The sequence below is a fragment of the Dama dama genome, chromosome 5 (genome assembly GCF_033118175.1).
Source record: "Dama dama isolate Ldn47 chromosome 5, ASM3311817v1, whole genome shotgun sequence".
Taxonomy (NCBI): Eukaryota; Metazoa; Chordata; class Mammalia; order Artiodactyla; family Cervidae; genus Dama; species Dama dama.
Window position 1 is genome coordinate 92,351,229 of NC_083685.1, and position 14,614 is coordinate 92,365,842.

The 14,614-nt window shown below is 45.0% G+C and overlaps 1 protein-coding gene across 1 annotated transcript in view; it reads left to right on the plus strand.

Annotated features, from left to right (window-relative positions):
* The window catches only part of VPS53 (VPS53 subunit of GARP complex), a 122,710-nt gene that overhangs the window by 79,536 nt on the left and 28,560 nt on the right, over window positions 1-14,614 (plus strand). Inside the window, exons 15-17 of the mRNA XM_061143030.1 lie at window positions 2,886-3,033; window positions 8,944-9,026; window positions 10,234-10,312. Coding sequence (XP_060999013.1) covers window positions 2,886-3,033; window positions 8,944-9,026; window positions 10,234-10,312 — 310 coding nt within the window. The remainder of the gene's footprint in view (window positions 1-2,885; window positions 3,034-8,943; window positions 9,027-10,233; window positions 10,313-14,614) is intronic.

Genomic DNA, 14,614 nt, shown 5'->3' on the forward strand with positions numbered 1-14,614 from the left:
TAGGTCACATCCTAGCACGGTGGACTCCAGAGTGTCAGTCCCATTATAGATGGATTTAGTTCACGTGGATTCAGTGATTCAGGGATAGGTACTTGGCAAAAAAAAAAAAAAAGTGGGGTTATGGTAGAGATGACTTTTGAACAGTAAGGGCAGTTTCATTCAGGCCAGAGTCTCTCTTAGGACATCTTGCTGTCTTGGATGGAGCCCAGTGTTTAAAGGTGTTGGGGGGTTTGTGGCAAGGTCATTGTATAGCAGAGCTCCTAATTATAGTGACTTGACTGTATTATTCCGGGGCACTAAAACATCGTTATATTTTTTATTGTGTGTGAGTATTCAGTTGCTCAGTCGTGTCCAACTCTTTGAGACCCCATGGACTGTGCATGGGGTTTCCCAGGCAAGGACACTGGAGTGGGTTGCCATTTCTTCCTCCAGGGGATCTTCCTGACCCAGGGATCAAACTCATGTCTCTGGAGTCTCCTACTTTGGCAGGCGGAAACTTTACCACTAGTGCCACCTGGGAAGCCCATATTTCTTATCACTTGAAGTAAAATGGATCATTCAACTAGAATTTCAGAGATACTTGGGATATATAGCAGTTTCTATTATAATAGAATAGGGTCGAAAGCAATGCTTCAGAATTTAGTAGTTATAAATCTTCCCCATAGCTAAATTCAGCAGTTCTGGAATGAGCTTCTGTCCTGGTCACTAAAATATGTCATATATAGGAGTTTTACATTATTCAGGAGGAAAGAAAATCCCTAGGCTCTACAAGACATTTAAAGTAACAGGTAATGTTTCACCAATGAGGATTTCTTTGAATATGATTAACATTGTTTTTAAATTTTTAATAACTGGTATCCTGATTTTCAAAATAATGTAAGTTTGTTATAGTTTGGAAAACACAGAAGAGCACAAAGATGAAGATTTAAAAAAAAACACCACCCAGAGAAGACAAATTGAACTTCTCAGTATACATTTTTCTGTTCTCTCTATATATGTCGTGTGTGCAACTGTGTGCTTTTGTTTATTTGTTTGACAGAATTGGGACTGCAGTGCTTATAGTTAGGTTTGTGCCCTGCTGCTTTCACTTAACATCACGCTGTGTGCATTTTCCCACGTGTATTAGTCAGTGTCACAGCAGGAAACAAATGGTACATGGCTGTGGCATTGTCAGTAAAGAGACTGTTTAGAAAAACAGGGGCAAGTGAAAGGAACCAATGGAGGACTCTGAAGCATCCAAACACTAGTGGGTAATTGTTACTACCTTAAAATTCATCTGAGGGCTGGGGCTGTGGACAAAGGGCTGACCACGGGACTGTGGTCAAAGGGGCTCACTGCCAGGACCATGCTGAAGCAGAAGGAGCAGGAGGGCTCGTTGTCACTCAGACTCCTCTCTGCTCAGCCTCTCTGACTTGCTGCGGCCATGGCTGTTGGCAGAAACTAACAGAAGACCAGAGGGCTGGGGAAGCCTGGGAGATAAGTCTTCAGAGGTCAGTCTCCCACACGGAAGAGAAGAGCAGAAAACAGTTAGCACAGTAAAAATATTCATCCAGGCACTTTGTGTTTTTTTTTTTAATTTACTTGACTGCAGCCCGGTTCTTAGTTGCAGCCTGCAGAATCTAGTTCCCTGACCAGGTAACGAATCTGGGCCCCCTGCCTTGGAAGTGCAGAATCTTAGCCACTGGACCACCAGGGAAGTTCCAGTCAAGACACTTTTTTAACATCATGAACATCATGATGCCATGATGTTCCCACATACAGAAGACCCCAAGCTAACTTCTGAGATTTTTTTTTATTGATCATCTCTGAGATTTTTTTTTATTGACCATTCTCTTAATTAACCATTTACATTGGGTTCACTATTTTGGTATTTCAGATGACACTCAGAAAAGTGTCCTTGAACAGAGGTAGAACTACTGGGTCAAATAGTCTAAAGATTTTTTTCTAAGCTCCTGAAATATACTTCCAAAATGATTATATAGTTTGCTCCTAACCCATAGTGGAAGAGAGGGCCATGTCCTTATACCCTTATAGGTACTAAAAATTAAAACGTCTTCAAATCTTTAATTACCAATAAGACTGGCAAGTTTAGGATTTTTTTGGTTTTTGAAGGAAAAGAATCTCTCCTTTTTTTTTTTTTTTTTTTAAGATAAGTGTCATTGAATTCTGTCTTTCTAAAAAGTGGAATCTGGACTTGTCTGGTGGTCCAGGGGTGAAGACCACTCACTTCTACTGCAAGGGGTGCAGGTTTGACCCCTGGTCAGGGGACTAAGACATCCTGCATGCCACACAATATGGCCAGAAAAAAAAAAAAAAGCAGAATCTCACAGTTTAAATTTTATAACTATAGGAAGTTATTTTAAAAACTACATTTTCCTATATTGTGATCACATGGTTAGATCAATAGGAAGAGATGAGATGCTTTTATGTTTCTTGAGGCAGTCAGGACTTTGGCCAGAAACCGTGTATTAACCTTTGCTCTTGAACCTCTCCACAAGCACAGATTCCCAGGCAGAATTTTCTTAACTGAGAAAAACAGTTGGGGAACCAGCTCTTGTGCTCTGGGTGATCCTGAATGAGCTGTGCAGATGAGGAAATTGCAGGCTAAGCAGAGAAGCCGCTCAGGAGCCTGAGCGTCATCATAGTTAATATGACTGACAACTGGCTCACTGTTGGTATTGTCTCTTCCTATTTCTGATGATCAGAGAGTTTAAACAGATGACCGTCAAGGTCAGGTCACTCGGAAGGGCCTCATTGTGTGTGGATTTGTTTGGGCCATGTCCAGCCTTTCCTTCCCCCTTTTCTTTTTCTTATGATGTGCTGTTTCCAGGTCAGGAAGCCAGGGAGAAATCCTGGCCTGACTAGTTCCTGTTGCTTTTCCTCAGAACCACAAGCAGCAGTGGCGGGCTGACCATCAGCAGCCTGCTCAAGGAAAAGGAGGGCTCCGAGGCGGCCAAGTTCACCCTGGAGGAGCTCTGCCTCATCTGCAGCATCCTGAGTACCGCCGAGTACTGCCTGGCCACCACCCAGCAGGTGAGCCACCCCGGCCACCCACATGCCCCCTTCTCTTCCTGCGCTGTCTGGGGCACCGAGCTCAGGTAGACGACCACACAACCTCGGGCAGACCCGCTGGCCTCCCCTGGGGAACAACTTGAGGTCCAGCCAGAAGACAGCCCCAGCAGCTACTGCACAGAAGGACCATGTTAAAGGGAGGCTGGGCGAGACTGACCAGCCTCCTCCCTGGAGCTGTGTATGCCACTCAGAGGGCATGATGTGCCCTCTTGAAAGTAGGTCAGTAGCCTTGTCTCCCATATGTGAAAAGCAGTAATAAGCATAGTGGTGCTAGGCCCCAGACTTGGTGGTGCTGAGTAACAGCCAGTGGTTTTGTTCTCAGGAGGGTTACCAGGCTCAGCAAAAACCCTCTGGGCTTTTATGTGTCTCCTGAAATTTATGGAGCATTCTCTATTCTGCCGAAACAAATAACCATTGTTTGGATGCTGACGTTCAGGAACCGGGAAGCAGGAAAGGGTGATGCCCCTGCTGGAGCTCCCATTAGCAGAAGGAAGACCCAGAAGAATTTTCCATTCAGCCTTCAACATGGGATTAGAAGTTCCTTTCCACATTGGCTCTGGAATTCACTTAAGGTCAAGAGAAAGAAAATACCTAGGGAAGGTTCCATTCTTCTTCCCTTTTGGGATTTCTTATTTCTGCATGCCTAGATCATAGGAAGGCCGCAGTGACTTACGGTTCAGACAGTTATAGTTTGGAGCACCTGTGAGCCAGAGCAAGAATACAGGAGGCCAGAGAAGGGTCCCCCCAGAACTTCACAGTTGAGGTTAAGCCAGCCAGAGGCGGGGGCAGTAGTATGCCCTGCTTGGGGACATGGTCACACGGAGTCACACCAGGAATAACCTGTGAAGTTTTGGCCTTGGAGCCAGAGACAGCCACCTGTTTAGTGTCAGAACTTCCAGGGCAGGATGGCAGTATCTATGAGGACCTTCAAGGCAGGGCACAGAGTTCTTTGATGAAGAAACACGATTTTAACTATTTTGTGTGTGTGTGTGTGTGCAGAAAGAGAAAAACACACACATATAAATAGGGTATTTTAATAGTAAAATAATCATGGTACCAAAAAGAACTATATAATCAATGACTCTCAATCCCATCACCCTCAAATAATAATATTAGCAATTTGGAGCCTTTTTTTCTGTGCTTTTCCATGAACATAGTTTCATATGTTCTATAATTAACTTGGTTCACTTTCATATCCTCTTGTTTTTAACATCACAGTGTTAGCATTTCTCCTGTTGCTCTGAAGTCTTTCTTGCCATCATTGTAATGGTTACATAATAGTCCAATAAGGGGCTATACCATAAATCGTTTAACAGTATCTCTAACAATTGTTTATACTGTTTCCAGTTTTTGCTTTTATGAGTAGTCGTACAAAGAACATCTAAATATGGTTTGCATTATTTTTTTAGAGGAGATCCTTAGAAGTTCTAGACATATTAGTAGATCAGAGACCATTCTGATGACTCACGATAGATATAGCCAGTTTTTTGTTAGAGAAAATTATTTTTACTGATTGTAAAAGTAAATACATTTTTGGCACCTATATTGGGCTCTCTCAATACCATTTTTCACTGAAGGGAACCAGTCATTCCTAAAGAAATGACTAATTCCAGGTCTGAGGAAATGTACAAGATGAACGTGGAACCTCAGATCATACAAAAAGCAAGACTATGAGACTCATTTAAAAAGGACTCAGGAGCGGTAGTGGGTTTTATGGTACAAAACGATATGTCCAGGTCCTAAGCCCTGGTACCTGTAAATGTGACCTAATTTGGGAATAGAGTCTTTGAAGATGTAGTTAAATCAGAATCTCAAATGAGATAGTCTTACATTTAGGGTGAGCCCTAAATCCAATGACCGGTGTCCTTAGAAAGGAGAAAGTGAAAAGCAAAAGTCGCTCAGTCATATCCGACTCTTTGTGACCCCATGGGCTATACAGTCCATGGAATTCTCCAGGCCAAAATACTGGAGTGGGTAGCCTTTCCCTTTTCCAGGGCATCTTCCCAACCCAGGGATCGACCCCAGGTCTCCTGCATTGCAGGAGAATTCTTTACCAGCTGAGCCATAAGGGAAGCCCAGGAATACTGGAGTGGGTAGCCTATCCCTTCTCCAGCAGATCTTCCAGGGATCAAACCAGGGTCTCCTGCATTGCAAGCGAATTCTTTACCAACTGAGCTATGAGGGAAGCCCTTGAGAAAGGAGAGGGAGATTTAACACACTGAGACACAATGAAGATGCCCACATGAGGGAGGCAGAGACTGGAAGGATGCAACCAGGGAACACCAAAGTTTGCCAGCCACCACCAGGAGAGGACAGACATGGGGTAGTGCTACTTCATGGGGTAGTGCTACTTCAGAGCCCCCGGAAGGAACCAGCCCTGCCAGCCCCTTGACTTTGGGCTTTTGGCCTGCAGATTCTGTGACAGGATACCTTCCTATTTTAAGCTACCAAATTTGTAGTAATTTATTATGGCAGCCCCAGGAAGCTGATTACAGGAGCCAGCTCTGCTAGTCAAAGATGAGACATATAAGTATCACTGAGACTATTAGCTACAATGGATTGAAAACATTAAATATGTTTAAATCCATTTGGTTACAATGATTTTTTTTAATTCAGTTACCACATTGGAAGATACTAAGAAATCACTGGTATGAATTGAATATTGGCAAAAAGAGGGAAAGTTCTTATCCTGCTTTGCCTCTCTGACTTGTAGCTCAGGATAACCAAATCACTGACAATGGGTAGTGTATCTTTATAGCGGATTTTCAGCAAATAAATGAAGAAGAAAAGATAGAATTCGAATAGCACTCTTTTATACCTCCTTAATGGAATAATGGATCTGGCATTGACCATCAGTGGTTGCTGAGTTTACAAAAAGAGAAAGGCAAACATCAGGTATCTCTTGATGGAAGTACACAGCATCATCATGAAGGAGTTTTCTTTCTGTCTTTCTTTTATTTTTAACTGTGCCATGCGGCTTGTGGGATCTTAGTTCCCTGACCAGGGATTGAACCCAGGCCACAGCAGTAAAAGCTCCGAGTTCTAACCACTGTACCACCAGGGAATTTCCATGAAGGGGTTTTCTTTAAAAAAAAAAAAAAAAAATCTGGGGCGTCCCTGGTGGTTCAGTGATAAAGAATCCGTCTGCCAATGCAGGAGACACAGGTTCAATCCCTGGTGCAGAAAGATCCCTCATGCCATGGAGCACCTAAGCCTGTGTGCTACAAGTATTGAGCCTGTGCTCTAGAGCCCAAGAATGACAACTACTGAGCCCGCATGCCCTAGAACCCGGGCTCCACAGCAGCAGAGGCCACTGTAATGAGAAGCCCGGGCACCACAGCTAGAGAAAAGCCTGTGCAGCAACAAAGACTCAGCACAGCCAGAAATAAGTAATAAGTAAAATCTGTATCTGATCAAGCTCCAGTTTACAGGAAACACAAGGCACAGAAGAACTTGCCAATTAGTACCTTGTGGATACAATCAGTAAAATCATACCATGAGAAAAGCTACAAGGCAAACAACCCAGTTTCCTTAAGAAAAAACACAGAAGGTTGCAGTTGGGGGGATGCAAGAAGAAATGAAGGGAGAAACCGAAGAGACTCAAGAATCCAAGCAATAAAGAATTGAAAAAAATGCTTAAAATACAGTGCCAATAATGTGTCAATATCAGTTCATTAATTATAACACATTTACTCTTATCAGCTGCATAAGTGTGCCATTGATTCCTTCAAGAGCTCTTTATGAAGCACTTATCAGGCACCAGGCACCGTATTTGGTATTAATTCACAGTGGTGAACAGAGTAGACAGATTTCTTACCATGGAACTTAGGACTAATAGAAGAGCCAGATAATACAAGTAAGGCAAGATGTAACCCCAGTTTTGTGGGAAGTTCTAGGAAAGAAACGGATGTTGCAGTGCTAATAGAGATTGCCTACTGAGGTAGAGTAGTCAAGGAGGGTCTCCCAGAGGAGGTGATAATGAAGCAGAGACGTGAGTGTTGGAAGGAGGTTGCCTGGAAGGGCTGGGCACTGGGGAGTGGCAAAACAAGGGAGCTGGCTTAGCGGGATGAGCAGGGAGAGGGAGAGGAAGCAGGAAGCGTAAAGGCCCTGAGAAGGAGAAGACCTTAGTGTGTTCCAGAACCTTAAGAGTTCACTATAATTAAAGCCGAGCAGGCAAGGGTAGGGAGAGCAAGATGCGGGCCAGAGAGCTAGAGAGGACCCAAATCATAATTAGAAGTTGGGATAGTTGGATTTTATTGTCAACGTAATGGGAAAAGACAGCTGACGGGTTGAAGCCATTGTGAGCCTGTGCCATAATTTGTCTCCTCAGTGTCTTACAAACGTGCAGATTGTTTCTAGTTTTTCACTAATATAAACAACACTATGAGTGTGAGCTTTACGAGAAGAGGGTCTTATCTGTTTTTGTTCACAGACTACATCATGACAGAGCCTGGTACAGAATAGATTAGTTGCTCAGTCGTGTCTGACTCTTTGCAACCCCATGGACTGTAGCCCACAAGGCTCCTCTGTCCATGGAATTCTCCAGGCAAGAATACTGGAGTGTGTTGCCATCCCCTTCGCCAAGATGTCTTTCCAACCCAGGGATCGAACCTGCATCTCCTGCATTGCAGGCAGTTTCTTTACCGTCCGAGCCGTCAGGGAATCCTGGCACAGAATAGGCTGTCAGTAAATATCAGCTGAATTCATGACCACTGCAAAGAACTCCTGTACATCTCTGTACCTTGTTCTCATCAGTCATTGAAATATCTTTCTAGATGCAAAATTGCTGGCCAAAAGGGAGTGTATATTTAAATGTTTGCTTTTTAAATAAATTGCCTTCCCAAAAAGTTACATTAATTTACCCACCCCTAAGAGATATTTTAAATTTAAGACAAAACATTCGTTATTCTTAGAGTTTCTGTGATAAATGGGTTTGAGGCTGCTCAGTGAAGCGATTCCTGGGATGTTTTGAGATATTTACAGTTCCTGGTCAGTTGTATTTTTCTTCGAGACGGCTGGGAGCTCAGCCAGTTTCCCTCCCTCGGCTGTAGGCTGATGGAGGCAGAGACCATGTTTCTTTTGTTTACCTCAGTATCCCCAACACTTTAATAAGGTGGGGGAATGGTCCATCCCAGCGCTCAGGGAAGACTTTTGATTTTATTGCCACCTACCCCTGGAGGCTTCCAATGTTAGTGGGTAAGCCTGCAATTCACAGGGCAGGGGGTAATCTAAAAATGGGGGTCTTTTTAAAACTAAATTTGATTAGGACTTCTCCGATGGTGCAGTGGATGAGTCTGCCTGCCAGTGCAGGAGACACGGATTCCATCCCTGATCTGGGAAGATGCCACATGTCGGAGGGGCAGCTTAAGCCTGTGAGCCCCAACTACGGAAGCCCGTGTGCCTAGAGCCTGTGCTCTGCAACAGGAGAAGCCAGGGCAATGAGAAGCCTGTGCACTGCAACAGAGTAGCCACTGCCCGCTGCAACTAGAGAGCGTCAGAGCAAAACAACCAAGACCCAGCACAGCCAAAAATAAAAAAATAAAAATGAAATAAACAACTTTTAAAAACAAATTAATTAGTCAGTGTGTAGTGAGAACCAAATATAGCACAGGGTCAGAGAGCACAGGTTCTGGAGGATATTCAGTTCCCTCCCTCCCACTCACTGAGCTGGGTAGGCCATGCCTCCACATTCTCATCTATCAAGTGAGGATCATAATAGAGTCTTCTTCACAGGGCCATGAGAATTAAATGAGCCCACACGTGAAAAGTGCCCAGAATGGTACCCGAATCATCACACTCGGTAAGTGTAAAGTAGTCATACTATGGTGCTCCTTCCAATAACCATTAAGCATGTTTCTCTCTCTCTGTCAGCTGGAAGAGAAACTCAAGGAGAAGGTCGATGTGAGTCTGATTGAACGAATCAATCTGACTGGAGAAATGGACACATTCAGCACGTGCGTACTTGCAAGTCCCTGCTCGAGACTCTACCCTTACCCTGCCCAGAGCAGTGCGTCTCAGGCCATCAGCTTAGGTCACTGCAGAACCTGAGAGGTTCCCAGAGCCTTCTGTTGAATCAGGATTATCTTCTCCACAAGCCACTAAGGACCCTGAGAAGTTGGTGCAGCTGACCCACATCCTGCCTCCTCACATGCAGTCATTCTTAGCTTACAGGGGTTTTATTGCTACAGTGTCTATAATAATGGCCTTCTCTGGTGACTTAGCAGTGAAAGAATCTGACTGCCAGTGCAGGAGACTTGGGTTCTATCACTGGGTCAGGAAGATCCCCTGGAGAAGGAAGTGGCAACTCACTCCAGTATTCTTGCCTGGAAAATCCCATGGACAAAGGAGCCTAGCGGGCTATAGTCCATGGGGTCACAAAAGAGTTGGACACAATTTAGTGACTAAACAACAACAACAATCTAGACTAACAGGGAAGAAGAACTTTCCCACCTCAGCCATCCCTGCAGGAAGGTCAGGTCAGGGCCTCCTGTCTGCCCCCCTCAATCCACAGAGGGCCAGCCTCAACTCCAGTGTTTCGGGATGTAAAGGGTGAGCGACCTGATTTTAGCCATGGAGGCGGGTGGAGGAGTGGGCAGGGCACGGATGTATTTGGGGTGGGAGGGTGTGTGTCCAAGGAGTTCAGATGAAAGCCTTTGGAATCAGTTCTTGCCCTGGTGCCACCTGGCAGGGTTTTGTCATGGCCTTTAAGTGAGATTGAGGAAGGACAAGCTTCAGCTTTCTCATCGGCCACTTACTGAGGAAAAATCCAGATTCTCTTCTTAGGTCATTTCCTCTCTTTCTCTCAACCTTTTTTTCCCTCCAAGGTCTGATTTAAACATTTTAGGAAAGCGTGTACTTTGGGAGGAGTGAAGAGGGATTCTGGGCATAGCAGCAGGGGAGATGAGCCACAGGATCTTGTGTCCTGACCGAGTGGGGACACACCCGAGCGAGACCAGACACACAGCTAGAAGGAGAGTGGAGCCAAGATGCTCCTCTTTGTCATTCATTCCTTTTTGAAATAAAGAAACTCGAGTTTTTCGGATGAAATGGTGAAGCTAGGTTTTGCACAGGTGCCTAAAACCCTGGCAAGGGGCTGTGTCGGTGGGTCATTCACAAGTCACTTCTGTAAGCCATGACCACAGTGGTGTGTTTGATTTGCAGTGTCATCTCCAGCAGCATTCAGCTGTTGGTCCAGGACCTGGATGCTGCCTGCGACCCTGCCCTTACGGCCATGAGCAAGGTAAGCTTTCAGGAAGTGCTGCCCCCGAACGTCCGAGAGTGAGCGCAGGTGGTCTCTCCCAGTCCTCACCTGTAGCTCCTGCGGGCTCTCCGGTGCTTAAAGCGCCAATCAGGAGGAGAACAGAGCCCTCCAGGAGTTTCTGCAGGTGCTCAATTGATCTCGCACCTGAAGTCAGTTGTTTGTCCTTTGAGAGTGAAACGGGGAGCAGGTATGTTTCCTGAGTCTGAAGGAGGGGTTGCCTTTGGTCAGCATCTGGCATGTGCGGAAAACCCTTCGTGTGGCCTCCCCAGAGTGGGTGAAAGTGAAAGGTTGCTCAGTCGTGTCTGACTCTTTTGGACCCCATGGACTGTAGCCCACCAGGCTCCTATGTCCTTGGAATTCTCCAGGCAAGAATCCTAGAGTGGGTAACCATTCCCTTCCTCAAGGCATCTTCCCCACCCAGGGATTGAACCTGGGTCTCCTGCATTGCAGGCAGATTCTTTACCAGCTGAGCCACCAGGGAAGCCCTGGTGGTGGTGTGCTTAAGGCAGTCACTTCTAACTCATCTTCATTCCTGCCACTCAGTGGTTTTTCCAACTCTTTCTGAATTCTGGTGACTGGGCAGGGTTATTTGATCAGGTTGCAGACCCTGGTTTTCTTTTCTTTTTTTAGATATTTATTTATTTCACTGCAGCGGGCCTCATTTGCAGCAGGCAGGATCTTTAGTTGCAGCATGGGGGATCTAGTTCCCTGACCAAGGATCAAATCTGGGCCCCCTGCATTGGGAGTGCAGGCTCATAGCCACTGGACCACCAGGGAAGTCCCACCTCTGGTTTTCTAATATCATGGTGGCCCGTCCATCCACCCTCAGTCCCCAGGCCTCTTCCTTGGCATTTCCCATGCGTGTCCTCATGTTGCTCTTTGGCTTTTAGGTGCCTGTGTCTTTTCTTCCTAATGTAAATACCTCGAGTGCATGGACCACAGAGAATAGAGAAGACTCTCATATTTGTTGATTGATTAAGTTGGAAATAAGCAATTCTTCATTGATTTTTCCCCCCTTAACATTTATTTATTTGGCTGCACCAGGTCTTAGTTGTGTCATATGGGATCTAGTTCCCTGCCCAGGGATCAAACCCAGGCCCTCTGCATTAGGAGGTCGGAGTCTTAAAGGCTGGACCACCAGGAAAGTCCCTTCATTGATTTCTAAGCCAAATAACACAAAGCCGTCCACTCTTTGAGCCTTCTAGAGCAGTGGTTGGCAAACTACAACTGGTGAGCCACATCTGGCTCACCGCCAGATAAAGTTTTATTGGCACACAGCCACACTCATTCATTTGTATGTTATCTGTGGCTGCTTTTCTGCTACGACAGCAGAATTAAGTAATTGCAGCTGAGACCAGATGGCTGGCAAAGCCTAAAATATTAACAGTCTGGCCCTTTAGAGAAAAAAGTTGCCAGTGCCTATTCTAGAGTCATAGACTTTTGTAGCATTCTTACAAATTCTGCAGAAAGAACTTCTCAGGGGCCTACTGGCCAGTAGCAGAGTACAGTGGAAGGAACACTGGCTTTGGAGTCAGACAAACCTAACTCTTCTCATTTTTCCTTTGGGCGTGTTGAGCAAATAACAACCTCTCTGGGTGCAGGTTACTTCATCGGTATGTGAAACGGGGGGCTCTGCCTCCCAGAGCGTTGAGAGGATGGAGACTGGCCTGGTGCCAGCAAGTGTTAGCCTTCTTTCCCTCTGATCAGGAGGAGCGGCTGTGTGACAAGGTTGTGTAAGCCAGACATTCAGTCTGAATTTGCTTTTGTAGTAGGTTGTAAATATTTAACAAAAAAAGCGGTTAATACCCAAACTTAAGCTTCGGGATTTTTTTTTTTTTTTTTAATGACGCTCAGTGGGGAGTCCTGAGTAGCCGACGTCACAGAGTTTCCTTTCAAAAGTCTGATCCTTTCACCAATCAGAGGTGAATGTGTATTTCCAGCATCCGAGTGTTTACAAGCAGAAGACTCGGAGCAGGCAAACTGAGGCTCACTCATTTTCTTACAGAGACGTGACTCTGAAGATTGATTCTGCAGGCTCTGATTATCCCCTCACTGCTGGTGAATGTTCCCGACATCCTAAGCATGATCTGCTCCAGCTGCCTCCTCTCCTGCCCTGCCACACACTTTAGGTCGGAAGGCAGCTGGGGAAAGAATTTCTACATTTACCAAAGGAAGAGTGAATTTTTTTTTTCTTTTTAGTAAAATAGCAGTTGGAGGGGCTTTAACACTCCAGGTGTTGCTTATGTGAACTGTCATTTCATTAGGTGGGTTTCCTTCAAACTGCCCCCACCACCCATCTCTCCCCCAGACCCACACCAGCAAACACTAACAGAGACCATACCTCCAGAATCTTTTGTTTATATCACAGGAAAACCACAGACGTGGGAACGCAGCAGCTGGGAGGCCATTCCTCTGTGTCTGAATCTTCTGGAGTTCTAGCAAAATGAAATCCATGTGATGAAAATGACCAGATATAAACAAGCCAAGTGGTCACAAACTGATTCAACAAATACCCTGTGATTCATGCCTGCATTCTGTTCTGTGTAGTTTCTTCTAGGATTTTTAAAAAACTTTTGTGATAATGTTTATTCTTGTCTGTGATTCCATCATTTTTGCTGCTAGTTGAATAGTTCGATTCAGACTCTCCCCAGAGCAAGGCTGGGAAAGTTGTGAACCTTATTCCGAGGTGCTTGTTGTTGCTGTCGTGGTTCAGTCACTCAATCGTATCCAACTCTGCGATGCCATGGACTGCAGCACGCCAGGCTTCCCTGTCCTTCACCATTCTCCCGGAGTTTGCTCAGACTTGTGTCCACTGAATTGGTGATGCCATCAGTTGACCATGAGTATAGGGGTTTGTTTCTGGACTCTCGGTTCTATTCCGTTGATCTATGTGTCTGTTCTCACGCTAGGGTCACACTGTTGTGATGATTGTAGAGTTCTAGTAAGTCCTGAAATCAGGAAGTATGAGTCTTCCAACTTAGTTCTTTATCAATTTTGTTTTGGCTATTTTGAGTGTCTTTCGGGTTCACCGTTCTTTGTCTCATCCAGAGTATCTTTCTCCCTCAAGACACCATGGCACTTATATTAAGTCTCTACTTTGCTGTACAATTATTTTTTCTATCTCTGTCTCCCCTGTTAAGCTGTGAACAACTTGAATGCTGTCTTAATCATTTTTTTATCTCCCTGACACAGCACAGTACTTGCTTAACAGTAGTACTCCTGGAATGACTTTGAAGGTGAAGAAAGCAGAAAGAATAGAACAAAAGTTTATAGACACTCACTTCACCAAAGAATGGTGACCAGATGAGACAGAGGTGGTAACTCTATTGACCAGATTTAGCTGGGTAGAGCTGGCAGACAGTAGGAGACTTGGGCATCTTTATTGGAAATGGCAGGATCATAGAAGCCTTGAAGCCTTCAGGCACATCCAGGTGTTGTTGAGGATGAGGTGATGATCCTCAGTGGTACTTAGTAACCAGGATTCTTACTTCACCAAGTAGCATCCTGGAGCAGATTGAAGTTGGAAATAGGAAATGCACGCATCTAGCTGTTTACTCCCCAGCTGTGGGCAAGAACCCTGCTGCTGGTGAAGGAGAGAACAACACAGAGGGGCAAATTTGGTAGAAAATCCACAGAAACGGCTTTAAACAGGCCAAACCCACAAGGAGGAAGCATAATACAAGCGAACTTTAGTGGTTTCTCTGAAACTGTATAACCTTGAGATAGTGTTATTGATAAGTTATGTCAAAATTACCCTTCAGACCGCTTTCCCCTCCCATATTGCATTATTTTCTCAGATGAGCTCCGTGAGATGATTAGTAAGTTGCTATTTACGGAGCGCTTTACCGGGAATCAGCACCCAAAGGCATTATTGCGTTTAATTCTGACAAATATATAAGGTTCCTGTGTTAGTTCCTTCTCAGTTTCACAGATACGGGAGTGGAAACTCATCAGATCTCTTAGTTCAAATGCAACAGAGCCAGGATTCAGACTCAGATCTCTCCTCTGTGCAGTAACACACCACACTTACAGGATAAGTTAGTCTTTTGGCACATGTTGAAACTGAGGCAAACATCAGCCTAAGTAATTTGCCTAAAAACAGAATGATGACAGTGTGTGCTCAGTACTGGTGGGTTCACATGAGCATGTTTCCATGCTCACTCCACTATGAGCTCCTCAAGCATTCAGAAGCATCCTGTTAGATACTGCTCTTCAGCTTTTCTCAGTCAGACACCAGACTTTCCTACAGGGAAGAAAACAGGCTGAGCAGCCAACCCAAGT